This window comes from Delphinus delphis, chromosome 2 (assembly GCF_949987515.2).
Source record: "Delphinus delphis chromosome 2, mDelDel1.2, whole genome shotgun sequence".
Classification (NCBI taxonomy): Eukaryota; Metazoa; Chordata; class Mammalia; order Artiodactyla; family Delphinidae; genus Delphinus; species Delphinus delphis.
Genome location: NC_082684.1, coordinates 22,816,650 through 22,843,581, shown reverse-complemented (window position 1 = coordinate 22,843,581; position 26,932 = coordinate 22,816,650). Strand labels below are relative to the sequence as shown.

At 37.3% G+C, this 26,932-nt stretch overlaps 1 protein-coding gene across 1 annotated transcript in view; it reads right to left on the bottom strand.

Annotated features, from left to right (window-relative positions):
• Positions 1-26,932, bottom strand: part of CEP128 (centrosomal protein 128) — a 435,188-nt gene that overhangs the window by 206,225 nt on the left and 202,031 nt on the right. Inside the window, exon 18 of the mRNA XM_060003365.1 lies at positions 25,080-25,272. Within this exon, the coding sequence (XP_059859348.1) occupies positions 25,080-25,272 (193 nt within the window). The remainder of the gene's footprint in view (positions 1-25,079; positions 25,273-26,932) is intronic.

Genomic DNA, 26,932 nt, shown 5'->3' with positions numbered 1-26,932 from the left:
TTTAGAGAAGAGCTAACACCCATCCTACTCAAACTCTTCCAAAAAATTACAGAGGAAGGAACACTCCCAAACACATTCTATGAGGGCACTGTCACCCTGATACCAAAACCAGACAAAGTTATTACAAAAAAAGAAAATTACAGACCAATATCACTGATGAATATAGATGCAAAAATCCTCAACAAAATACTAGCAAACAGAATGCAAAAACTCATTAGAAGGATCATACACCATGATCAAATGGGATTTATCCCAGGGATGCAAGGATTCTTCAATATATGCAAAACAATCAATGTGATACACCATATTAACAAATGGAAAAAACCATATCATCTCAATAGATGCAGAAAAAGCTTTCGACAAAATTCAACATCCATTTATGATTTAAAAACCCTCCAGAAAATAGGCATAGAGGGAACTTCCCTCAACATAATAAAGCCCACATATGACAAACCCACAGCCAACATCGTGCTCAAAGGTGAAACACTGAAACCATTTCCACTAAGATCAGGAACAAGACAAGGTTGCTCACTCTCATCACTATTATTCAACATAGTCTTGGAAGTTTTAGGCACAGCAATCAGAGAAGAAAAAGAAATAAAAGGAATACAAATTGGAAAAGCAGTAAAGCTGTCACTGTTTGCAGATGACATCATACTATACATAAAGAATCCTAAAGACACAACCAGAAAACTACTAGAGCTAATCAATGAATTTGGTAAAGTAGCAGGATACAAAATTCATGCACAGAAATCTGTTGCATTCCTATATACTAAAGATGAAAAATCTGAAAGAGAAATTAAGGAATCACTCCCATTTATTTACCATTGCAACTAAAAGAATAAAATAACTAGGAATAAACCTACCTAAACAGACAAAAGACTTGTATATAGAAAACTGTAAGACACTGATGAAAGAAATTAAAGATGATACAAACAGATGGAGAGATATACCATGTTCTTGGATTGGAAGAATAAATTTTGTGAAAATGACTATACTACCCAAAGCAATCTACAGATTCAATGCAATCTGTATCAAATTGCCAATGGCATTTGTTACAGAACTAGAACAAAAAATCTTAAAATTTGTGTGGCCAAAGCAGTCTTGAGGGAAAAAAAATGGAGCTGGAGGAGTCAGACTCCCTGATTTCAGACTATACTACAAAGCTACAGTAATCAAGACAATATGGCACTGGCAGAAAAACAGAAATATAGATCAATGGAACAGGATAGAAAGCCCAGAAATAAACCCACACACATATGGTCAACTAATCTATGACAAAGGAGGCAAAGATATACAAAGGAGAAAAGACAGTCTCTTCAATAAGTGGTGCTGGGAAAACTGGACAGCTACATGTAAAAGAATGAAATTAGAATACTCCCTAACACCATACACAAAAATAAACTCAAAATGGATTAGAGACCTAAATGTAAGACCGGACACTATAAAACTCTTGGAGGAAAACAGAGGAAGAACACTCTGACATAAATCACAGCAAGATATTTTTTGATCCACCTCCTAGAGTAATGGAAATAAAAACAAAAATAAACAATGGGACCTAATGAAACTTAAAAGCTTTTGCACAGCAAAGGAAACTACAAACAAGAAAGAAAGACAACTCTTAAAATGGGAGAAAATAGCTGCAAACGAATCAACGGACAAACGATTAATCTCCAAAATATATAAACAGCTCGTGCAGCTCAATATTAAAAAAACAAACAACACAGTCCCAAAATGGGCAGAAGACCTAAATAGATATTTCTCCAAAGAAGACATAAAGATGGCCAAGAAGCAAATGAAAAGCTGCTGAACATCACTAATTATTAGAGAAATGCAAATCAAAACTACAATGAGGTATCACCTCACACCAGTCAGAATGGCTATCATCAGAAACTCTACAAAGAACAAATGCTGGAGAGGGTGTGGAGAAAAGGGAACCCTCTCGCACTGTGGGTGGGAATGTAAATTGATACAGCCACTATGGAGGTTCCTTAAAAAACGAAAAACAGAATTACCAGATGACCCAGCAATCCCACTACTGGGCATATACCCAGAGAAAACCATAATTCAAAAAGACACATGCACCCCAATATTCATTGCAGCACTATTTACAATAGCCAGGTCATGGAAGCAACCTAAATGCCCATCGACAGACCAATGGATAAAGAAGATGTGGTACATATATACAATGGAATATTAGCCATAAAAAGGAATGAAATTCGGTCATTTTTAGAGACGTGGATGGATCTAGAGACTGTCATACAGAGTGAAGTCAGTCAGAAAGAGAAAAACAAATATCGTATATTAACGCATATATGTGGAACCTAGAAAAATGGCACAGATGAACCAGTTAGCAGGGCAGAAGTAGAGAAACAGATGTAGAGAACAAACATATGGATACCAATGGAGGAAAGTGGTGGGTGTGTGTGTGATGAATTGGGAGGTTGGATTGACATGTATACACTAATATGTATACAATGGGTGACTAATAAGAACCTGCTGTATAAAAAAAATAAATAAAATTAAATTTAAAAATTCAAAAAAAAAGAAAAAAAACCCTGGAGAACTTAAATGGTGTTAATTGCAATTAATTAACTTACATGGAATAATAACACATTGGTATTTTTCATCTATATTTGCAAATCTTTAGAAATTACAAATCAGGCACATGAGATCTTAAAAAAATAACTACTGTCCCCCCTAAATAACTCTTCCCCAATAAATGCTCTAACCATTCAACTATTCTGTTCCTTCACCTAGAATAAGAAAAAAGAAGCAATATAAGGTACCATGCAGAAAAATAAATAAAAACCCCTATAAGATCTTTTTTGTAGTACATTAGCATGTCTCCCCTTTTCTTTCCCAATCTCCAAATACCCCAAAGCTAGGCACTTCCTTCATTTCCTTGTATCTTAGAAACCAACCGATATCTCCTATCTCCTATTACCATGCTAGCTATGATGTATCTGATTTAACCAAAGCAACAAGTGTTAATAACATCTGACTAATAGGGAAAATTCCTAATAACAAAATGACGAAGAAAAACTTCTCTTTATGAGTTTTACTATGATCTACACAATTTATATTGCCTCAGGGCAATTTATATTGCCTCAGTGCAATTTACAGCAATTCATAGTTATAGAAGACAGAAGAAACGATCCCCTCAGTGGCTCCTTCTTCTGAAGCACCAAACCTATGTGAAAAGAAGAATTCTAGAACCAACCAGAGCCACTCCATCAATAGCTTTTCCCTTTTGTGAAGCGTACATCCACAACTATATAATCCTTTTCATAGTCTTACATGTAAACTCTTCTGTGAATCCTTAACTGAACTAGAATTTTAAATTTAAAAGACACTGTCTCTTTCACATATGGAATCCAATGAAACAACACACACTCCAAAGACACTGATAGGTAGTCACTGAAAATAAGTCACTTTTGGTTTTCCTATGGCTTGCCTAAGCAAGGAAAGTAGTTTCATTAGCACAAATTGAACTGAAGGAGATACAAAGTAAACTATACAGCCAAATATGCGCAGCAATGAATCTCATTTAACACTTCTGTCCAGGTGGTAATAAGTATAAATGGAGGGGAGGACCTTCAACATGGAGGAGGAGTAAGACGCAGAGATCACCTTCCTCCCCACAAATGCATCAGAAATACATCTACATGTGGAACAACTCCTACAGAACACCTACTGAACGCTGGCAGAAGACCTCAGACCTCCCCAAAGGCACGAATCTCCCCAGTACCTGGGTAGGGGAAAAGAAAAAACAGAGACAAAAGAATAGGGACAGGACCTGCACCTCGGGGAGGGAGCTTGAAGGAGGAAAGTTTCCACACACTAGGAAGGCCCTTCACTGGCAGAGACGGGGGCGGGGGTGGGGTGGGTGGGGGAACCGTTGGAGCCACGGAGGAGAGCGCAGCAACAGGGGTGCAGAGGGCAAAGCGGAGAGATTCCCTCACAGAGGATCGGTGCCGACCAGCACTCAGCAGCCTGAGAGGCTTCTCTGCTCACCCACTGGGATGGGGTGGGGGCTGGGAGCTGAGGCTCGGGCTTCGGAAGTCAGACCCCAAGGAGAGGACTGGGGTTGGCTGTGTGAACACAGCCTGAAGGGGGCTAGTGCGCCACAGCTAGCTGGGAGAGAGTCCGGGAAAAAGTGTGGATCTGCCAGAGAGGCAAGAGACCATTGTTACGGGGTGCACGAAGAGAGGGGGTTTAGAGCACCGCCTAAATGAGCTTCAGAGACGGGTGCGAGCCACAGCTATCAGCACGGACACGAGAGACGGGCATGAAACCCTAAGGCTGCTGCTGCAGCCACCAAGAATCCTGCGTGCAAGCACAGGTCACTATCCACACCTCCACTCCTGGGAGCCTGTGCAGCCCGCCACCGCCAGGGTCCCGTGATCCAGGCACAACTTCCCCGGGAGAATACACGGCACACCTCAGGCTGTTGCAGCACCATGCTGGCCTCTGCTGCCGCAGGCTCACCCCGTGTTCCATACCCCTCCTTCCTCCCAGCCTGAGTGAGCCAGAGGTCCCTAATTAGCCACTCCTTTAACCCCCTCCTGTCCTGGCGAAGAACTGACACCACACGGTGACCTACATACACAGGAGGGGCCAAACCCAAAGCTGAACCCCACGAGCTGTGCAAAAAAAGAAGATAAAGAGAAATTTCTCCCAGCAGCCTCAGGAGCAGCGGATTGAATCTCCACAATCAACTTGATGTACCCTGCATCTGTGGAATACCTGAATAGACAAAGAATCATCCCAAAATTGAGGTGGTGGACTTTGGAAGCAACCGTAGACTTGGGGTTTGCAGAATGCGACTAACTAGTTTCCGATTTTTATGCCTATCTTAGTTTAGTTTTTAGCATTTGTTATCATTGGTGGATTTATTTATTGGTTTGGTTACTCTCTTTTTTTAAATCACTTTTTAATTTTTTTATTTTAATAATTTCATTTTTTTATTTTAATAACTTTGTAATTTAATTTTATTTTATTAGTAGTAGTATTTTCTTTTTTTCTTTTTTTTCCTCCCACTTCTTCTGAGCCATGTAACTGACAGGGTGTTGGTACTCCGGCTGGGTGTCAGACCTGAGACTCTGAGGAGGGAGAGCCGAGATCAGGACACTGGCCACCAGAGACCTCCTGGACACGTGTAATATCAATCAGTGAGAGCTCTCCCAGAGATCTCCATCTCAACGCTAAGACCCAGCTCCACTCAATGACCAGCAAGCTCTACTGCTGGACACTCCATGCCAAACAACTAGCAAGACAGGAACACAACCCCACCCATTAGCAGAGAGGCTGACTAAAATCATAATAAGTTCATAGATACCCCAAATCACACCACCAGACATGGTCCTGTCCACCAGAAAGACAAGATCCAGCCTCATCCACCAGAACACAGGCACCACTCCCCTCCACCAGGAAGCCTACACAAGCCCCTGAACCAAACTTACTCACTTGGGGGCAGACACCAAAAACAAAGGGAACTACAAACCTGCAGCCTGAGAAAAGGAGACCCCAAACACAGTAAGTTAAGCAAAATGAGAAGAAAGAGAAACACACAGCAGATGAAGGAGCAAGGTAAAAACCCACCAGACCAAACAAATGAAGAGGAAATAGGCAGTCTACCTGAAAAAGAATTCAGAGTAATGACAGTAAAGATGATCCAAAATCTTGGAGATAGAATGGAGCAAATACAAGAAACGTTGAACAAGGACCTAGAAGAACTAAAGAGCAAACAAACAATGATGAACAACACAATAAATGAAATTAAAAATTTTCTAGAAGGAATCAATAGCAGAATAACTAAGGCAGAAGAATGGATAAGTGACCTGGAAGATAAGATAGTAGAAATAACTACCGCAGAGCAGAATAAAGAAAAAAGAATGAAAAGAATTGAGGTCAGTCTCAGAGACTTCTGGGACAACATTAAATGCACCAACATTCGAATTATAGGGGTCCCAGAAGAAGAGAAAAATAAAAGGACTGAGAAAATATTTGAAGAGATTATAGTCGAAAACTTCCCTAATATGGGAAAGGAAATAGTCAATCAAGTCCATGAAGCGCAGAGAGTTCATACAGGGTAAATCCAAGGAGAAACACACCAAGACACATATTAATCAAACTATCAAAATATAAATTAAAAGCAGCAAGGGAAAAACAAACAAACAGCATACAAGGGAATCCCCATAACGTTAACAGCTGATCTGTCGGCAGAAACTCTGCACGCCGCAGAGGAGTGGCAGGACATATTTAAAGTGATGAAGAGGAATAACCTACAACCAGTATTACTCTACCCAGCAAGGATCTCATTCAGACTTGACGGAGAAATCAAGTTTTACAGACAAGCAAAAGCTAAGAGAATTCAGCACCACCAAACCAGCTTTACAACAAATGCTAAAGGAACTTCTCTAAGCAGGAAACACAAGGGAAGCAAAAGACCCACAAAAACAATCCCAAATCAATTGAGAAAATGGTAATAGGAACATACATATCAATAATCACCTTGAATATAAATGCATTAAATGCTTCAAGGAAAAGACATACACTGGCTGAATGGATACAAAAACAAGACCCATGTATATGCTGTCTACAAGACACCTACTTCAGACCTAGGGACACATACAGACAGAAAGTGAGGGGATGGAAAAAGGTATGCCATGCAAATGGAAATCACAAGAACGCTGGAGTAGCAATACTCATATCAGATAAAATAGACTTTAAAATAAAGACTGTTACAAGAGACAAGGAAGGACACTAAATAATGATCAAGGGATCAATCCAAGAAGAAAACAACAATTATAAGTATTTATGCACCCAACACAGGAGCACCTCAATACATAAGGCAAATGCTAACAGCCATAAAATGAGAAATCGACAGTAACACAATACTAGTGGGGCCTTTATAACACCACACTTACATGAACAGAAAGATCATCCAGACAGAAAATAAAAAAGGAAACACAAACTTTAAATGACACAATAGATTAGATGGACTTTATTGATATTTCTAGGACATTCTGCCCAGAAGTGGAATGACACACCTTCTTCTCAAGTGCACATTGTTCTCCAAAATAGATCACATCTTGGGTCACAAATCAAGCCTTCGGAAATTAAAGAAAATTGAAATCGTATCAAGTATCTTTTCTGACCACAATACTGTGAGACTAGATATCAATTACAGGAAAAAAACTGCATAAAATACAAAGACATGGAGGCTAAACAATACACTACTAAATAACCAAGAGATCACTGAAGAAATCAAAATGGAAATCAAAAAATACCTAGAAAAAAATGACAATGAAAACAACACGACCCACAGGGTGTGGCAAAAGCAGTTCTAAGAGGGAAGTTTATAGCAATACAATCATACCTCAAGAAACAAGAAACATCTAAAATAAACAACGTAATATTACACCAAAAGCAATTAGAGAAAGAAGAAAAAAAATCTTCAAAGTTAGCAGAACGAAAGGCATCATAAAGATCAGGTCACAAATAAATGAAAAAGAAATGAAGGAAATGATGGCAAAGACCAATAAAACTAAAAGCTGGTTCTTTGAGAAGATAAACAAAATTGATAAACCATTAGCCAGACTCATCAAGGAAAAAAAGGAGAAGACTCAAATCAACAGAATTAGAAATGAAAAAGCAGAAGAAACAACTGACACTGCAGAAATACAAAGGATCATGAGAGATTACTACAAGCAACTATATGTCAATAAAATGGACAACTTGGAAGAAATGGACAAGTTCTTAGAAAAGCACACCCTTCTGAGAGTGAACCAGGAAGAAATAGAAAATAAAAACAGACCAATCACAAGCACTGAAATTGAGACTGTGATTAAAAATCTTCCAACAAAAAAAAGCTCAGGACCAGATGGCTTCACAGGCAAATTCTATCAAACATTTAGAGAAAAACTAACACCTATCCTTCTCAAACTCCTCCAAAATATAGCAGAGGGAGGAACACTCCCACACTCATTCTAAAAGGCCACCATCGCTCTGATACCAAAACCAGACAAAGATGTCACAAAGAAAGAAAATGACAGGCCAATATCACTGATGAACATAGATGCAAATATCCTCAACAAAATACTAGCAAACAGAATCCAACAGCACATTAAAAGGATCATACACCATGATCAAGTGGGGTTTGTCCCAGGAATGCAAGAATTCTTCAATATATGCAAATCAACCAATGTGATATACCATATTAACAAATTGAAGGAGAAAAACCATATGATCATCTCAATAGATGCAGAAAAAGCTTTCAACAAAATTCAACACCCATTTATGATAAGAATCCTCCAGAAAGACAGAGAGGAATTTATCTCAAAATAATAAAGGCCATATCTGACAAACCCACAGCCAACTTCATTCTCAATGGTGAAAGACTGAAACCATTTCCACTAAGGTCAGGAACAAGACAAGGTTGCCCACTCTCACCACTATTATTCAACATAGTTTTGGAAGTTTTAGGCACAGCAATCAGAGAACAGAAGGAAATAAATGGAATCCAAATCGGAAAAGAAGAAGTAAAACTGTCACTGTTTGCAGATGACATGATACTATACATAGAGAATCCTAAAGGTGCTATCAGAAAACTTCTAAAGCTAATCAATGAATTTGGTAGAGTAGCAGGATACAAAATTAATGCACAGAAATCTCTTGCATTCCGATACACTACTGATGAAATCTGAAAAAGAAATTAAGGAAACACTTCCATTTACCACTGCAACAAAAAGAATAAAATAGCTAGGAATAAACCTACCTAAGCAGACAAAAGACCTGTACGTAGAAAACTATAAGACACTGATGAAAAAATTAAAGATGATACAAACAGATGGAGACATATACCATGTTCTTCGATTGGAAGAATCAACATTGTGAAAATGACTCTACTACCCAAAGCAATCTATAGATTCAATGCAATCCCTATCAAACTACCAATGGCAGTTTTCACAGAACTAGAACAAAAAATTTCACAATTCGTATGGAAACACAAAAGCCCCTGAATAACCAAGGCAATCTTGAGAACGAAAAATGGAGCTGGAGGAATCAGGCTCCCTGATTTCAGACTATACTACAAAGCTACAGTCATCAAGATAGTATGGTACTGGCACAAAAAGAGACACATAGATCAATGGAACAGGATAGAAAGAACAGAGGTAAACCCACACACATATGGTCACCTTATCTTTGATAAAGGAGGCAAGAATATACAATGGAGTAAAGACAGCCTCTTCACTAAGTGGTGCTGGGAAAACAGGACAGCCACATGTAAAAGAATGAAATTAGAACACCCCCTAACACCATACACAAAAATAAACTCAGAATGGATTAAAGACCTACATGTAAGCTCAGAAACTATAAAACTCTTAGAGGAAAACATAGGCAGAACACTCTATGACATAAATCACAGCAAGATCCTTTTTGACCCACCTCCTAGAGAAATGGAAATAAAAACAAAAATAAACAAATGGGACCTAATGAAACTTCAAAGCTTTTGCACAGCAAAGGAAACCATAAACAAGACCGAAAGACAACCCTCAGTATGGGAGAAAATATTTGCAAATGAAGCAACTGACAAAGGATTAATTTCCAAAATTTACAAGCAGCTCATGCAGCTCAATAAAAAAAAAACAAACAACCCAATCCAAAAATGGGCAGAAGACCTAAACAGACATTTCTCCAAAGAAGATATACAGACTGCCAACAAACACATGAAAGAATGCTCAACATCATTAATCATTAGAGAAATGCAAATCAAAACTACGAAGAGATATCATCTCACACCAGTCAGAATGGCCATCATCAAAAAATCTAGAAACAATAAATGCGGGAGAGGGTGTGGAGAAAAGGGAACACTCTTGCACTGCTGGTGGGAATGTGAATTGGTTCAGCCACTATGGAGAACAGTATGGAGGTTCCTTAAAAAACTACAAATAGAACTACCATATGACCCAGCAATCCCACTACTGGGCATATACCCTGAGAAAACCAAAATTCAAAAAGAGTCATGTACCAAAATGTTCACTGCAGCTCTATTTACAATAGCCCGGAGATGGAAACAACCTAAGTGTCCATCAACGGATTAATGGATAAAGAAGATGTGGCACATATATACAATGGAATATTACTCAGCCATAAAAAGAAACGAAATTGAGCTATTTGTAATGAGGTGGATAGACCTAGAGTCTGTCATACAGAGTGAAGTAAGTCAGAAAGAGAAAGACAAATACCGTATGCTAACACATATATATGGAATTTAAGAAAAAAAAATGTCATGAAGAACCTAGGGGTAAGACAGGAATAAAGACACAGATCTACTGGAGAACAGACTTGAGGATATGGGGAGGGGGAAGGGTGAGCTGTGACAAAGCGAGAGAGAAGCATGGACATATATACACTAACAAACGTAAGGTAGATAGCTAGTGGGAAGCAGCCGCATAGCACAGGGAGATCAGCTCGGTGCTTTGTGACCGCCTGGAGGGGTAGGAGAGGGAGGGTGGGAGGGAGGGAGACGCAAGAGAGAAGAGATATGGGAACATATGTATATGTATAACTGATTCACTTTTTTATGGAGCAGAAACTAACACACCATTGTAAAGCAATTATACCCCAATAAAGATGTTAAAAATAAATAAATAAATAAATAAATGCTGGACAGGGTGTGGAGAAAAGGGAACCCTCTTGCACTGCTGGTGAGAATGTAAATTGACATAGCCACTATGGCAAACAGTATGGAGGTTCCTTATAAAACGGAAAATAGAACTACCACACGACCCAGCAATCCCACTACTGGGCATATACCCTTAGAACACCATAATTCAAGAAGAGTCGTGTACAACAATATTCATTGCAGCACTATTTACAATAGCCAGGACATGGAAACAACCTAAATGTCCATCAACAGATGAATGGATCAAGAAGATGTGGCACATATACACAATGGAATATTACTCAGCCATGAAAAGAAACGAAATTAAGTTATTTGTAGTGAGGTGGATGGACCTACAATACAGTCTGTCATACAGAGTGAAGTAAGTCAGAAAGAGAAAAACACATACCGTATGCTAACACACATATATGGAATCTAAAAAAAAAAAAAAATGGTTCTGAAGAACCTAGGGGCAGGACAGGAATAAAGACGCAGATGTAGAGATGGACTTGAGGACATGGGGAGAGGGAAGGGTAAGCTAGGACGAAGTAAGCGAGTGGAACTGACATATATACACTATCAAAGTAAAATAGATAGCTAGTGGAAAGCATCCACATGGCACAGGGAGATCAGCTTGGTGCTTTGTGCCCACTTAAAGGGCTGGGATAGGGAGGGTGGGAGGGAGATGCAAGAGGGAGGGGATATGGGGATATACGTATATGTATAGCTGATTCATGTTGTTACACAGCAGAAGCTAACACAACATTGTAAAGCAATTATACTCTAATAAAGATGTTTAAAACAAAAGAATAAATGGATATTTCTTTCAAAAAAAATTTTAATAAAAAATTAAATTAAAAAAAAGAATAGATGGATATTTCAAGGAGAAGGGGCTGAATGTGAACATAGTTAATTCCTACAAAGCAATTTCTTACAAAATGGACTTTAGGACTGAGATGCTGAAAGGTGAATAAAATATTTGAGAACCAGAAATGTAAAAGGAGGGAGACATTTCAAGGTGCTCATGGAGAAAAACTGAACTAAAGAAAGACTGTAAAAAAAATTTCAAATGAAAAATAAACTAGAAATTTAGATGGAGCTAGAGCTGTGGAAAAGTAATGAGATGCTTAGTCACCTGGACATGGTTATGGAAGCGTGGAAATTGAAAGACCAATACAAAATCATTGTAAAAAAGTTCAGAGTGGTTTACATGGAGACGTACATTGGAGGCCAAACAACACTTATGTCTTGTCTAACGCCAGCCTTACACCAAGACTTACACAAAAACAAGGTTACAATTTGACCTGGGGAGGGGTGATTGTAAAGAAGTTAAACAGTAAGGTACTTTAGTTTAACATGGAATGAAGATCAATTCACAGTAACCTTTAAAAAATAATCAATCAGGGCTTCCCTGGTGGCGCAGTGGTTGCGAGTCTGCCTGCCGATGCAGGGGACACGGGTTCGTGCCCCGATCTGGGAAGATCCCACATGCCGCGGAGCGGCTGGGCCCGTGAGCCGTGGCTGCTGAGCCTGCGCGTCCAGAGCCTGTTGCTCCGCAACGGGAGAGGCCACAACAGTGAGAGGCCCACGTACCGCAAAAAAAAAAAAATAATAATAATAATCAATCAATAAAAAAGGTTTGCAAGCAGAAGCCTCAGGAGGAAGTACAGACATTCATCCCAGCTCATTCCAGATGTCAGAGAAAGCAAACCCTAAAGCACCTGTCTGCCAGAAAGTATATTTTAAATATTTGCTCCACAGATTTCAAAAGAAGAGGAAAAGATGTCCAGGTACACATTTCTATGGCAACTGTATAGAAAGTGTTAGTATCGAATTCAAATCCAAAGAGCAGAAAGATATTTCAAATTCTTTTTTTTTTTTTTTTTTTGGCACACCGCACAGCATGCAGGATTTTAGTTCCCCGACTAGGGATCGAACCTGTGCCCCCTGCAGTGGAAGCGCAGAGTCCTAACCACTGGACCTCCAGGGAATTCCCTCAAATTCTTAATTCGAATTCCTAATGTATTTAAATCAAAGCTTTTTTATTATCTCTTAATAACTGACAGATTATTTCTCTGCCTGGATTGAGAGAAGAGCAAAAAAAAGTGATAATTTTTAGATTTAAGTAGAAAATTAGCATAAACATATATGCAGATATCAATATTGCAGAACAGTGTGAATACAGTAGGCCTGTGTTTTTACACTGATTTCCAAGTGGAATGTAAACACACATTAATTAGCTATATTTTCCTCTTTTAACAGTTTATTTTTCGAGAAGAACTTGTACATGAAGAATGTTTGCTTGAAAACTTGTTATTTCATTGAAATTGCATTTGCCTTTCCTCTCCTCCCTTAATGAACACCATTATGATAAGCATATTTAGTGAAATATTATGAGAATTTGTGTGTTTAGAGAGTATCTCTGAAGATGTATTACACACAGCCGCCATTTTCTCTTGCCTGTGCTGTCCTAAAAATCATTTTAACCTCACCATGAACAAAGATACAAATATTAAGCTAAACCCATCGGAGGCCTCACTGATATGGAAGAACAAGAGATCATGTTACCTAGAAATATACCTCTGTGAAATGTTCACATTAAACAGCCATCGCCACAAAGTGCCTGGAAAGCAAGGTCAGTTCCTTGTTTAAATGAGAGTTCACAATTTCAGTTAAAGAAAGAATAAGAAAACTAACTCCTCTACTTGTTCATAATCGTTAGCATTTCACTGCTGCTAAATCATACTACATAGATGTCTCCCCTTCTGAAGATCTTTGAAGAAAAAACTCCTTCCAACTGCCACAGACATTTTAGTTTCTAGTAACCTCAGAGTTTCAAAATATCTTTACATCTTAGCTAAATCCTTCAGCTGCAGTTTACATCCCTCTTCTCAAGATGAAAGTGCTCTGTGTTAAGGTGTGTTGAGTCACTACAGTCAGAACCGAAGAAGGCAGAGGGACGTTAACCTGAGGGCAACTGTTGATGACACTGCCAGACTCGGCTGAGGTTCTAGGGGGGAGATACGACCATGTTAAGGGAGGAAAGAAGGAAGAAACTGTGAATTATAAATTGGATACACACCTGTCCTGAACCCAGTGAACTCTGAAACCTTTGAAGAGAGCCAAACTTCTCATGACCAAAAAAGTAGATGGTTTGAACTTAGTTCCCTATTTATGGGAGAGAAAGGATCTATTCCATATTAGAATTAACTTCATTAAACGGGCCTGAGGCTTGCTACTCCTAGCCAAGAAATTACAGACTACCACATGCTAAAATGACGTGAAAGAAAATTCTGGGAATATTAGAGCTATCACAACTAGGGAGTTAATGTCCAAACAGCAAAACTGACCTTTTTTTTCTAGAAAAGCATTTTTAGTGGTTTAGTTGTTATGGTAGCCAAAAAAGATATTTCGACAGAGCAATTTTCTTTCTAACATTCTTAATAAAAACTTGATATCTTTACAACTTCAGGAACTAGATCCCCAAAAAGTGAGGAAAACAGGTTGTTTCCGGTTTGCAAGGCCCACTGAAGTTGATTGTGGAGTGCTGATTCATATTGACATGTGATATGATAGTAGGAACACAACCCTGAGTTTCACAAAGTCCTCTCCCATCTGTAATTCACTGTCCCATCTTGTGAGAAACAATCTACCCCCACTGCTTCCCAGACTCAGCTGCCTGACTGTAAAATGCGATTAATAACCTCTCATGGTTGTTTTAAATATGAAATAAGATATATAAAACATATAAACAACATATAAAATCCTGAATATTAGCAAGGCCTCAAGAAATGCTAGCTTCCTTCATTCGCCTAAGGCTATCTCAAAGACAATGAGGCTGAACAGTTGAACATAGAGATCAAACATCACCTGTAGGGGACTGTGGTGAGGAATCTTTTCAAAGTGTGACATGATTAAGAAATGAATTTTAAATACTAGAGAACAAAGTGAATAGTTTCAATAGGAAATAAAGCAAGTCTGTAATCTCTCATGGTTGATGTGATGAACTATTCATCTAAACTAGGAAAGAGAATGTGTGTATCAAAGTCTTTCCAAATTAGGGAGAACTTGAAGGACTTGACTCTGGAAAGATAAATAGCAGAAAGCTTCTCTTATTGCCAATTATCCTAGTTTCAAAAGATATATTGAAAACAGCTTAGTTAATACAGGACATCATCAGAGTAGTTTGGTGGATAATTCCAAGTTGTCTATTACTTCATGTTTATTCCCGTGTCTTGAAGAAGCAGAAATAAGAATAAATCAACACTGATGTTTGTTTTCTTTTTGATTGGTAGAACAGACCTAAGTGTCTAAGAGTAGATATGATAAGGGGATATAGCTTCTGATGAAGACACCATAATAAATGGGATAAAGAAGAAGGATGCTAAATCTGTGCTATCCATTTATCTATTGATCTATCCATCCGTCCGTCCACCTGCCCACTTACCCAAACATTCAGTAAGTATGTTTATTTCCTGTTTCAATATAAAACATGATGCCAGATGCAATGGGAAAACAAGGGTCTAAAAACAAGAGATTAAAAATATAAAGAGACATATATGCAGATAATCAGAGGAAAGGGCAGTAAATGGCAAATGTCATGCAATATCCAAAAGTTTTAACAGAAATAGGGTAGTAAACGGAAAAATGTTCCTAGCAAGGGTGATAAAAAGGAAAGAGAGGGAAAAAATGATGGGGCACCTGTAAGAGTTTGAACATTAATTATTCAGCAGGGAGAAAGCCACAGAAGGTATCTGAGCCGAGCAGTCATGGGCTCTAAGCTGTGTTTAATGAAGATGCATCTGGCAGAACTGATTAGAACAGCAGTGGTGTGTGTGCACATGGTGTGTTTTCTCCAATGAAGCACTACTGGGTGGAGATCAATTATGGGGTGTGTTGCCAAGTAATTCATTATAAAAATTACAAAAATCACAGTTTTAAAATGATTTCCTGTTTTTGTAGTAATCTAAGCATATTCAAGGTTATTCCTAAAAGATGTCAGTTTACCAAATGCTTTATTAAATAGCAGAGAAATAGATGGAGGATATCTGGGGCCCAGGGAATGGTGTGAACTTGAACACACCCATAGGAGTGTGCCTGCTTGGGAAAGTCATCTGTCTTGGGGGCTCTGGCAGGCTCAGAGGTAAAGACCAATCAAGTAGAAGACAGCAACTAGAAGTCAGGAGGACCTTGCAAATAAGAAGCTTCAGCAACCTTAGAAGATATGAAGGAATAAGGAGCTAAATAAGACAGTAGTCTAAATGCAGAGGGAGGAGTAGATAGGTGAGAAACCACCAAAAAAATCTTGGTAAAGTCACTAGTTGCAGGAGACGAGGAAGTAGAAGAAAGCAATCTTTCTTTCAAGTCATAAGTGTAAGGGTAGGTTTTAAATGCTCTCAGGAAAGCTTGCAAATTAATAAATTAAGAAAATTTTCCTTGGAGTTTCAAATTAAAATTTCATAGCTATAAAGCAATATAAGCTTTATATACAATATGTTGCCATCCACTATTTTAAAATATTTCCATTTTAAATTTCACGGCACGCATGTTTATTCTCAGCCACCACATCTGTTATCTAAAGCATTATGGATCCCAGCTCCATCAACAATAAAGAATAATCAAATTTCAAATACTTAGTCAAGAATGCAACCACAAATTGAAGCTTAATATCTACCAAATGTGTACCAGTCATCTGAAAATTGAGTTCACTGTAGGGACAAATAATTTTTTTTAATCTAGTAGGTGTATAACATTAGGTCAACCACAATCTTTGTGTCTGCACTTTAATTTCCTTATCTCATTATGTCCCAGCCAAGCTCCTTCCCACTTCAGCCCTTCACACACATGGTTCCCTCTGCTAGGACAACTTTGCCGTCATCCCTTGCCTAGCTCATGCCTACTCAGACTCAGGTTCCCCATATGTAACTTCCTAAGGAAACCCATTATCAGTGTCTCCCTCACCACCTACTGCACAGCTAGAGCCCCCAGAGGACCTCAGAGCATAGCCTATACTCTTACATCCAGCCTATACTTTTCCACTAAGCACAGTAGGCACAGCATCTACAGCCAATGAAAATGTTTTCATCTTAACTGATTATAAAGCCAGAAGAAAAACAAATATAATAATGAATATATAACAATAAATCTAGCCTGGATTAGATTCATCTTCATACCCATGTAGTCAAAAATCTAATTTTCTTTGAAGGGACCCATGAAGGCAAAAATGCCTAAGGGACCATAAAAGTCATAATGCGGGGCTTCCCTGATGGCGCAGTGGTTGAGAGTCCGCCTGCCGATGCAGAGGACACGGGTTCGTGCCCCGGTCCGGGGGGATCCCACATGCCGCGGAGTGGCTGGGCCCGTGAGCCATGGCCGCTGAGCCTGCGCGTCCGGAGCCTGCGCTCCACAACGGGAGAGGCCACAGCAGTGAGAGGCCCGCGTGTCGCAAAAAAAAAGTCATAATGTGTATCTAGTTACTTTGTAGTATTTCTTCCAAGAAAAATAACCCTGATTGTTTTATTTTTTTTGAAAGCTGGATGATGGTACCTATTTGGGAATAACTGAAATAATGAATTGCTTAAAGCACTTAAACAGTATCAGGCACACAGCAATAAATGTTATACGGGTGAATATAATGAAATTATATTCATTTTGAAAGTACCACATTTCACACATTTTGAGAACTGTCTCAGTGCATTTCAAAGTTAGTTTTAGTAGACTGAAAGTAATATACATATATTCTTAACTTTCTGACAAATGTCCAAAGATGGGCACATGTACCCAAAGAGGTTCAAGCAGGCTGGAGAATTACTTGACATAAACAGAACTGAGAACCAAGAGACAGAGAAACTATTACAAATCTCTAACTTCATGATTTTATTGGTGTATTAGTTTGCATGTACACTGTAACAAATTACCACAGACTTTCTGCATTAGAACAATGCAAATTTATGATGTTACAATTCTGTACATTAGAAGTCCTGTACGGGTCTCACTGGGCTAAAATCGTGGTGTCAGCAAGGTTGCATTCCTTTCTAGAGGTTCCAGAGAAGAATCAATTTCCTTAACTTTTCTAGCTTCTTAGAGACCAGCCACATTCCTTGGCTTTGGTCAACTTCCTCTATCTTCAAGGCCATCAATGAATGGTACATTGAGTCTTTCTCACATCGAATCATCTGACTCCCTTTTCTGCTTCCTCTTTCACTTCTAAGAATGCTTATGATTACAGTAGGCCTTAAATAGATAATCCAGGACAATTTCATCTCCTCTAAACCCTTATTTGAATATAGCTACAAAATCTCTTTTGGCATATAATGTAACATATTAAAAGGTTCTGGGGATTAGGATGTAGACATCTTTGGGGGAGGTGAGCTGGTATTATTCTGCCTACTACAATCGATGACGAATATATACAAAACAAAAATAGAAAAGAAGCGTTAGCTTAAAAGAGCTCAAACACAGCAAAGATATGCTTTGAATTTAATAAAAGCTAATTACTAACCTAAAAACTCACATCAAATCATTTTAGCACATGCAACTTTATCTTATTTTTCTCCCTGAATATGCTCATGATTCAAATTTAAGTAGACCAGCTTTGCTGTCGTATGAAACAGCAGAAAATAATACAAATAATCTATAAAAGGATCAAAGAAGAAAATCTAAGAATTCATTTGTATAGTATATTTAACATTTCTGGATTTTCCAGAATACAGAAATACATCCAATAATTTAGGAGAGGAAAAATGTAAACTTTAAATATCTGAACTCTCCATTCAATCAATACTTCACTGTTGCTAACGGACTATATTACTTAAAATATTGAAAACGTTTGTCTCCAAAATTAAGTTTAGCCAATAGAAGTAGTACAAGCATCAGGCTCATTACCCACATGGGCAGGTGGGTGGAGATATGTATACCTAACTAAAGAATAATTAGCCATAACTTTCTATTGTCAATTTACTCACTAACAATGTGAATGTTGATTATATAACTCAAAGTTGACACCTGCATAGATCTGGTTATCAGGAGCTCCAGGCATATCATTAATTTATTCAATGCTGGTCTTAGGAACATTTAGCCAATTGAGTTTAATTTCAATCCCTGTTGACCTCTGGCCTGGCTAGATTTAAATCATAACACTAAACACATGAGAAGTAAAATTATTGTAATGAAACATATATAAGCAAAAACACAGATTAAGATTAAAATGAAATTCTGATTTGACTCAGTGGACATAATTTTTTAAAAACCCACTGTTTTTCAATTGGTTTTTGAAAATAATTATGAAGAAAGCCTGAAAATACATGAGGGAAGACATAATTTCACATTAAACAAAATAGTTTAATGAGTTCAAATAATTTCCTCAATCAATTAAAATAATCTTTCATTATCTCTAATGATCAAGATCACTAAACTTCCGAACAAACCAGTGAAATGTAAAATAAAGTGCTAAAATAACCAGAATCCATGACACTTAGAAATTATCCCTTAATTTAGAATTTTTAATTATACTCCAATAGGCAATAGAAAAAATTGGTTTTCCTTGTTATTAGACTAGACAATGACTAACATTTATATAAGTTGCATGATCGTCAAATATTGTTTCATAACAATGAAGAATTTCTAAGTCAAAGATAACTAATGAGAACCCGCTGTATAGCACAGGGAACTCCACTTCGCTGTACAGTAGAAACTAACACAACACTGTAAAACAACGATATCCCAATTAAAAAAAAAAAAAGAAAAAGAAATTCTAAGTCAATAACTACTAAACTTCTAAGAGGTCTAAGACATTAACTTCTCAGTAGGTTTCCTCTCCTTCTAGAACACTCCAGCTCCAACCTACAGGCCTAAAATAGCCCGGAAACATAAAACAACTCAGATCTACAAATCTGACAGCACTCACTGACAGAAACTTCTTGTACATGGGTCTAGGTTAACCTGGCACATATCAGTTAATATGACACTAAATCAAACTAAGAATATTAGTGCAGAGAATGGTTATTCCAATGAATAGAAAGTTTCTCTGTCATGTTTCACTTATAAATAGGTTAACATTGTTCTACCTAACAGACAATTTCGTAAGATAGTGAAGGGAATCAAATATAAATTCCTACAACAATTAACTTTGATACTTCAGAAATATCTAAATTTAATCATCAGTTTGGCTGTCCTCCACCTCTTCTATGTATACCATTGTAAACAAATGCTGAAATATGCAAGAAGAGATCACTATGCAGATAACCCCTGGAGAGAAGTTTTCCTCCTCCTCTTTCTTATAGAAATCCTGCTGCATTTTTCAACATGTAAATCAAAAGACATGTCCTACAAAAAACCTCCCCATATGGGCCTTAACAGAAGTAATCAGTACTCCCCTTTTCACCAGGAACATGGTGCTTATATTTCTAATAACATATTTATTTCATCCTACTTCCTAATAGATACATTTGTAAGTAGGCAACTACAACAGCCTTTGCTTGGTCTTCATTACCCATATTAAGTTCTTATTATTTCTGAATCACCAGGTAGCACCTAAAACATCTTACACATAATACATCTTATACCCATAAGGCAAGAAATTACCATATCATCTCTCTGTCACAGAAGTTTGGGTCTTCCTGAGACCTTTTTTTATGATTTTAAGGAATAGATAAAAACAGGATCCCTCTTGTTCTCCCACCAAATCAGCTCCTCCTTCCCAACTTTGCTATTTCTCCCAATGGCAAAACCACTAAGACCTTAGAGTATCCTGTGAGTCTTCTCTCTCATTCACCTACACTGGGCAATCCTGCACTAATTCCTCCACAAAATCTTTTGCATTTGTTGCCACTACTAATGTCCTCTGTCAGTCCCTCTTTTGCTTTTACTGAGACTTACAACAGGCTCCTAACTAGATGCATTTCCATAATCAATACTAAGATGGGATCTAATAACTGAGTTTCAAAATATTTGGAGAAAAAAAAATCACACACACAAAGTAATACCTGGATATTTTAAAAATCCTCTATCAGTTACTGATAGAAATAAACAATTTCAAAAAAAGAAATTAACAATATCAGTAGGGATATAGGAATCACCAGGGACATAGAACAGTGTGAAACAATTTAGCATAAGTGATTTTTACAGAACATTTCACAATAAATTCAGAACATAACATTTTCAAGTGCACATGGAAAATTTACTAAGATAGACCACATTTGGGGCCATAAAACAAGTCTCAGAAAAGGATCAAAATCATTGAATCAAGAGTATGTTTTATGACTGCAAGGGTACTAAATTTAGAAACTGATGATAAAATATCTAGAAAACTACATAACTGGAAATTAAGTAGTACACTTCAAAAAAACCCCATACGTCAGAGAAGAAATCACAAGGGAAATATTTTCTAACTCAGACTAAGTGATGATAAAAAGACAAGATACCAGAATTTGTGGAATGCATTTGAAGTATTGCTAAGATGGAAATTTATAACTTTAAATGACTATATTTGGAAAGAGAAGTATTAAAATAAATTTTCAACTTGGGAATCCAGGAGAATAACAAATGATACAAAAAGGAAGTAAAAGAAAGGAAATAAAAATAACAATAGAGATCAATAAAACATTAAAAAGACAAACGACAGAAAAAAATTTAAATTTGAAGGCTGTTTCCTTAAAAATAGTAATAAAACCCTCAGCAAGACTTAATAAAGAAAAAAAGAGAAAACAAATTACCAATATCAGGAATATAATAAGAGACATCAGCACAGATCTTACAGAAACTAAAAGAATTAAAAAGGGGATATTACAAAAAGCTTTAAGCCAATAAATTTGACAACTGCAATAAAATGGGAAAATATCTTAAAAGGCACACAGTAACAAAACTGACTCAAGAAGAAGTAGAAATTCTGAAAAACCATACATCTATTAAAGAATTCAGGTTTAAAATTAAAAACCTTCCCAAAACAAAAACTACAGGCGCAGAAGATTTCATTGATGAATTTTATGCTACATTTACAAAGAAATAATACAAACTTTACACAAATGTTTCCCAAAAATAAAAGGGAAACACAACTCATGTTAAGAGTCACTGTTATACTAACATTTAAATCTGATAAAGACATTACAAGAAAAGAAGTTATAAACCAATATTCCTCACCCACATAGATGCAAAAATTCTTAACAAACTATCACTAAATCAAATCCAGCCATATGTAAAAGGAGAAATACGTTTTGACAAATTGGAGTTTATCCCAGGAAAACAAGGTTAGTTTAATATGTACTGAAGGTTCCAACCAGTTGATTAAGACAAGGGAAAAAGAAAAGAAAGAAGAAAGCAAAACTGTCCTTATTTGCAGAGGACATGATCATGTACAAGGAAAACTCTAAGTGCAAGGAATAAACAACAACTACTACTAAAAGCTACTACAACTAATAAATGAGCTTAAGGTTACAAAATACAAGTTTAATATACAAAAAAATCAATTGTATTTATACCTACTAGAAAAGAATGTTAGAAATTCAAATTTTAAAGTTATTTTATATAACATCATAAATTTAAAAAATAGGAATAAATCTAAAAAGGATGTGCAAGACCTGCTTGCTGAAAATTACAAAACATCATGAGAAAAGTTAAAGACAATCTAAATTAATGGATAGATACACCATGTTCATAGATTGGAAAATATCATCAATATTAAGATGTCCATTCTCAAATTCATCTATACATTTAACATAACCCTATCAAAACACCAGTAGGTTCTTTTCTAAGATTGACGAGCTGATTCTAAGATGTATAAAGGAATTCAAGTGCTCTATAGATAACAAGACGAGCAATAAATTTTTATTAAATTAAAAAAGTAGAAATAAAGGCAATCACTTTGAGAGATTACAAACTTTATACCTCACCTTCTGAAGCTTTTATGAAAAAGCTGGGCATTTGATATAATTATCTAAATGCACAGATATGTGGTTCTTTTGCATTTCTCCCCAATGACAGTTTTATGATTTTATAATAGACCACTGCATATTCCTTATGCAAAGAAATGACTTACACAGTGCCAATACTGATAAATATTTACTAAAAGAAAAATGGGGTTGTAATCTAGTGTTAATTAGTGGATAGGCTATGACATATAACATGTACAGAGATCATACAGTGTTTTATCTATAAGTTCCATTACAGATTCTACTGTACTGTCTTTAAAAAAAAAATTAAAGGGCATCCCTAACTTTTACTATTGGCACAATTTACATCTTTCAATTACACTAGACCAGCAATTCTCAAAGGGTGTTTGGGCACCATCCAAGACCCCTTAATTATAATACTAAAATGTTACCTGTCTTTTCCACATTCAATTTCTCATGAATGTAAAATGCAGTTTCTTCAGGCATTACATGACAGGTAATATAACAACAGATTAGATGAAGAAGCAAAACTGAAAATGCAGCCATCTTCTTTTAAGACAGCAATTAAAGATATTTCCAAACGTTCAAAAAACAAAGTCACTCTTTAATTTTTTTGTATTGAAAAACAGTTAAATTTCATTGATTTTTATGTTAGTATGAATGGATTTATAATTATTATCTTAAAGGTATAAATATTTTCAAATACCCAGTTTTAATTTTTAATATGATATATATTGATATACACATGTACATTAATAAAAGATCTTTGAGTTCTGAAAAATTTTAAGAATGTAAAGTGATTCTGATACCAAAATTTGAGAATCACTGCAGGACAGTAATAAACAATTTTTAAGTGGTATGTGTAGAGATAATAATCCTGATCACTAAAATAAAAAACAAAAAAATTATTTTAAAAAGAATTATCATATGTTAATGTTTAGTTTTTCTTAGTGGGACACTATATGACTCCTCTTTCTGGTTCTTAATAAAGTTCAGCAAGAGAAAAAGCCTTGGACTTCCCTGGTGGCGCAGTGGTTAAGAATCCACCTGCCAACGCAGGGGACACGAGTTCAATCCCTGGTCCGGGAAGATCCCACATGCTGCGGAGCAACAAAGTCTGTGAGCCACAGCTACTGAACCCGTGCTCTAAAGCCCACAAGCCACAACTACTGAGCTCGCATGCTGCAACTACTGAAGCCTGCACACCCTAAAGCCTGTGGCCACAACAAAAGAAGCCACCGCAATGAGAAGCCCATGCACCACAACAATGAGTAGCCCCTGCTCACCACAACTAGAGAAAGTCTGCGTGCAGCAATGAAGACCCAACACAGCCAAAATAAATACATAAATAAATAAATTTATATATTAAAAAAAAGCCTAAGGCCAACACAACATAAGATACACATAGGATTCCTATACCTGATGCTATTTTTCTTCTTCCCATTATATCCATCCCTAGTAGAACCAAACAGAAAGGTAATTTTCCATGACTCTTGTCTAACTTTTAAAGTTAAGTATTGCCTACATATTAAACCCTGTGCCGTGCTCTCCCAAACTCTCCTTCCCTTACTCTACTGCTTTCAACAACGTGCTTATAACCTCATATATTACATAATTTACTCATTTATCACATTTATTTTGTCACCCCACTCAATATAATGTAAAGTAAACGAGAGTAGGATTTTGGGGACTTTCCTGGTGGCGCAGTGGTTAAGAATCTGCCTGCCAATGCAGGGGACACAGGTTCAACCCCTGGTCCAGGAATATCCCACATGCCATGGAGCAACTAACCCCGTGAGTCACAACTACTGAGCCTGTGCTCTAGAGCCTGTGAGCCACAGCTACTGAGTCCACACGCCACAACTACTGAAGTGCGTGCACCACAACTACTGAAGCCCACGTGGTCTAGGGCCCGCGTGCTACAACTGAAGCCTGCACGCCTAGAGCCCGTGCTCCGCAATAATAGAAGCCCCCGCAATGAGAAGCCCACGCACCACAACGAAGAGTAGCCCCTGCTCGCCGCAACTGGAGAAAGCCCACACGCAGCAACGAAGGCCACCCAACGCAACCAAAAAAAAAAAAGGAAGAGTAGGATTTTTTTTCTCATTTACTGATAATATCCTTAGCACCTATAATAGTACCGAAGACAAAATAGACACAAAGTATATATCTGTTGAATGAATTAATGGGTATTTTACTGAAGTAAAATATAAATTTTGGCATTTTACCAGGGAAGAACAAGCATGTCTTAGCAAATTAGCACTTGCAAATGGCCAACAGACACAAATGCTATCTATGTACACAGGAGGGATACAGTAGCTGAAGGAGAAATTCTCAAGGAGAAACAGTTTTCTCTTCTAGACCCAGAAATGAAGATAAGGAGACAAGAGACAAGGAAAGGAGACGAATTTGGAAATTCTGTAGTTCAAACCAGAGCCAAGAGAAACAGAATTTTTTTCCCAAACATAAGATTCCACAAATATAAACAAAGAAAAATAAAAGAGTAAGAGCAGTTAACACACCTCTCTTCTCCCGATGTATTTCTTCCAGAAGCTGCTCCTGTCTTTCTATCTGTTCAAAGAGACACTGAAGCTCAGCCTCCTTGTTTTCAGTCACGTTCCCGAGTTGTTGTCTGCACAACATCAGCTGGTGCCGTAGACTTTTCTCTCTGTTTTCTCTCTCTCTCAGTTCCTCACAGAGCCATTGAAGTTTAGTCTAAAAATATGACAGTTATATCTAATTTTTTAAAAAATCTAGAAAACAGTAGCATTCCAAAACATGAGAAAGTCATGATAATCTGAATTTAGACAATAACCAACAAATTTAAGCAAAATTTTAAAATACCCATAATGTTTTAATTTGCATAATGGTTTATATCAGTTAAAAGTTGGTGCAGAAATGATTTCCTTGGATTTTTATAAAATATTTGGTATACTCTATCATCTTTGGAAAGGCAGTACTACAGAAAAGTTTGGCCTCCTAAACTTCCAGGTGTAATACAATTAACCCCCTAATTTGATATATAAAGCAGTCTGGTACAAGCATTTGAAGATCCAAAACACCCCATAATAGACCTAGGAACTGGTTATGAAGGGAATTTTAGAGATTAAAAAATAAGATAAAATTCCTAGTTTTGTTTCTAAAAATGCATATCCCCAAGGGTCCAGCTAATCAGGTAGAGAGAGATTCTGTATGGCATGAGGCAGATAAAGTCTGCATTTTTCCACATTTAAAACTAGGAAATTCAATCAAAGCAACTCTCTTTTCCATGGACTCTAACCTCACCAACTCTAATACTTAGATATTTAAAACAGGGATGAGAAAAGAAATCTTTCTTCCACCTTCAATAGAACAGAATTTCAGTCGGGTCTTAGGACCTTCCCAAGTGAGACTATCATCCAATTTCTAGTTGATTTTAAATAATCTAAACAGTCTTCACCTCAAAGAAGCAAAATAGGGGAAGTCATGAACTAGAAGGGAAAATGAGATTAAGCAAAGGGACAATTTCCCTGAATAGCATGAATCCATAAGCAAGAATGTTCTAGGCCTCTAGAAGTCTAGAAGGTTCTTAGGACATGCCCCAGTATATTAAAAGTAGCTGTGATAGAATTAGCCTATGATGAACCAGAACTGGGATATGGCCCTTAGACCGGGGTCTCCCCACATACATCAGCTTTCAAACATCCCCAGAAATGAAAAAAAAGGCAGTTCCTTTGGTCAGAAGGTCTAACAGATGGTGACATAGAACAAAATACTGTCATTAGTCAAATTATGCATAAATTATACACTTATATTGTAAGGTAACAAATGTATAATATGTTGGGTGAAGAAAAATGGAAATCATGCTTATAAAGGCATGATTTATTAATAACAAAGCACTTTTGATCAGACCAGAGCTTATGTTAATGAGGTGGCTTAGGGTGGGGCCCCCAGATAGCCTCTGTAAGGGGCTGATCATTAGAGAGTTGAAACTTACAATCCTACTCATCAACCTCTAAGAAGGGGGGTGGGGGACAGGCAGGGGAGGACTGAAGATTAAACTCTATAAAGACTCCTGAACAATGAGATACGATGAGCTTCCAGGTTGGTGAATACATCCACATGCCAAAAGGGTGATGCACCCAAAATTCCAGAGACAGAAGTTCCAGTACTAAGGACCCTTTGGGACCTTGCCCTATATACCTCTTCATACGGCTGTTCATATGCATCCTTTATAATAAAGTAATAATAGTAAGTCAAGTATTTCCCTGAAATCTGTGAGCCATTATAGCAAATTAATGAACTATGGGAACCCCAATTTGAAGCCAGCTCAGATAGAAGTGTAGGCAACCTAGGGACTCAATACCTGTGACTGGCATCTGAAGGTGGGGGAGGG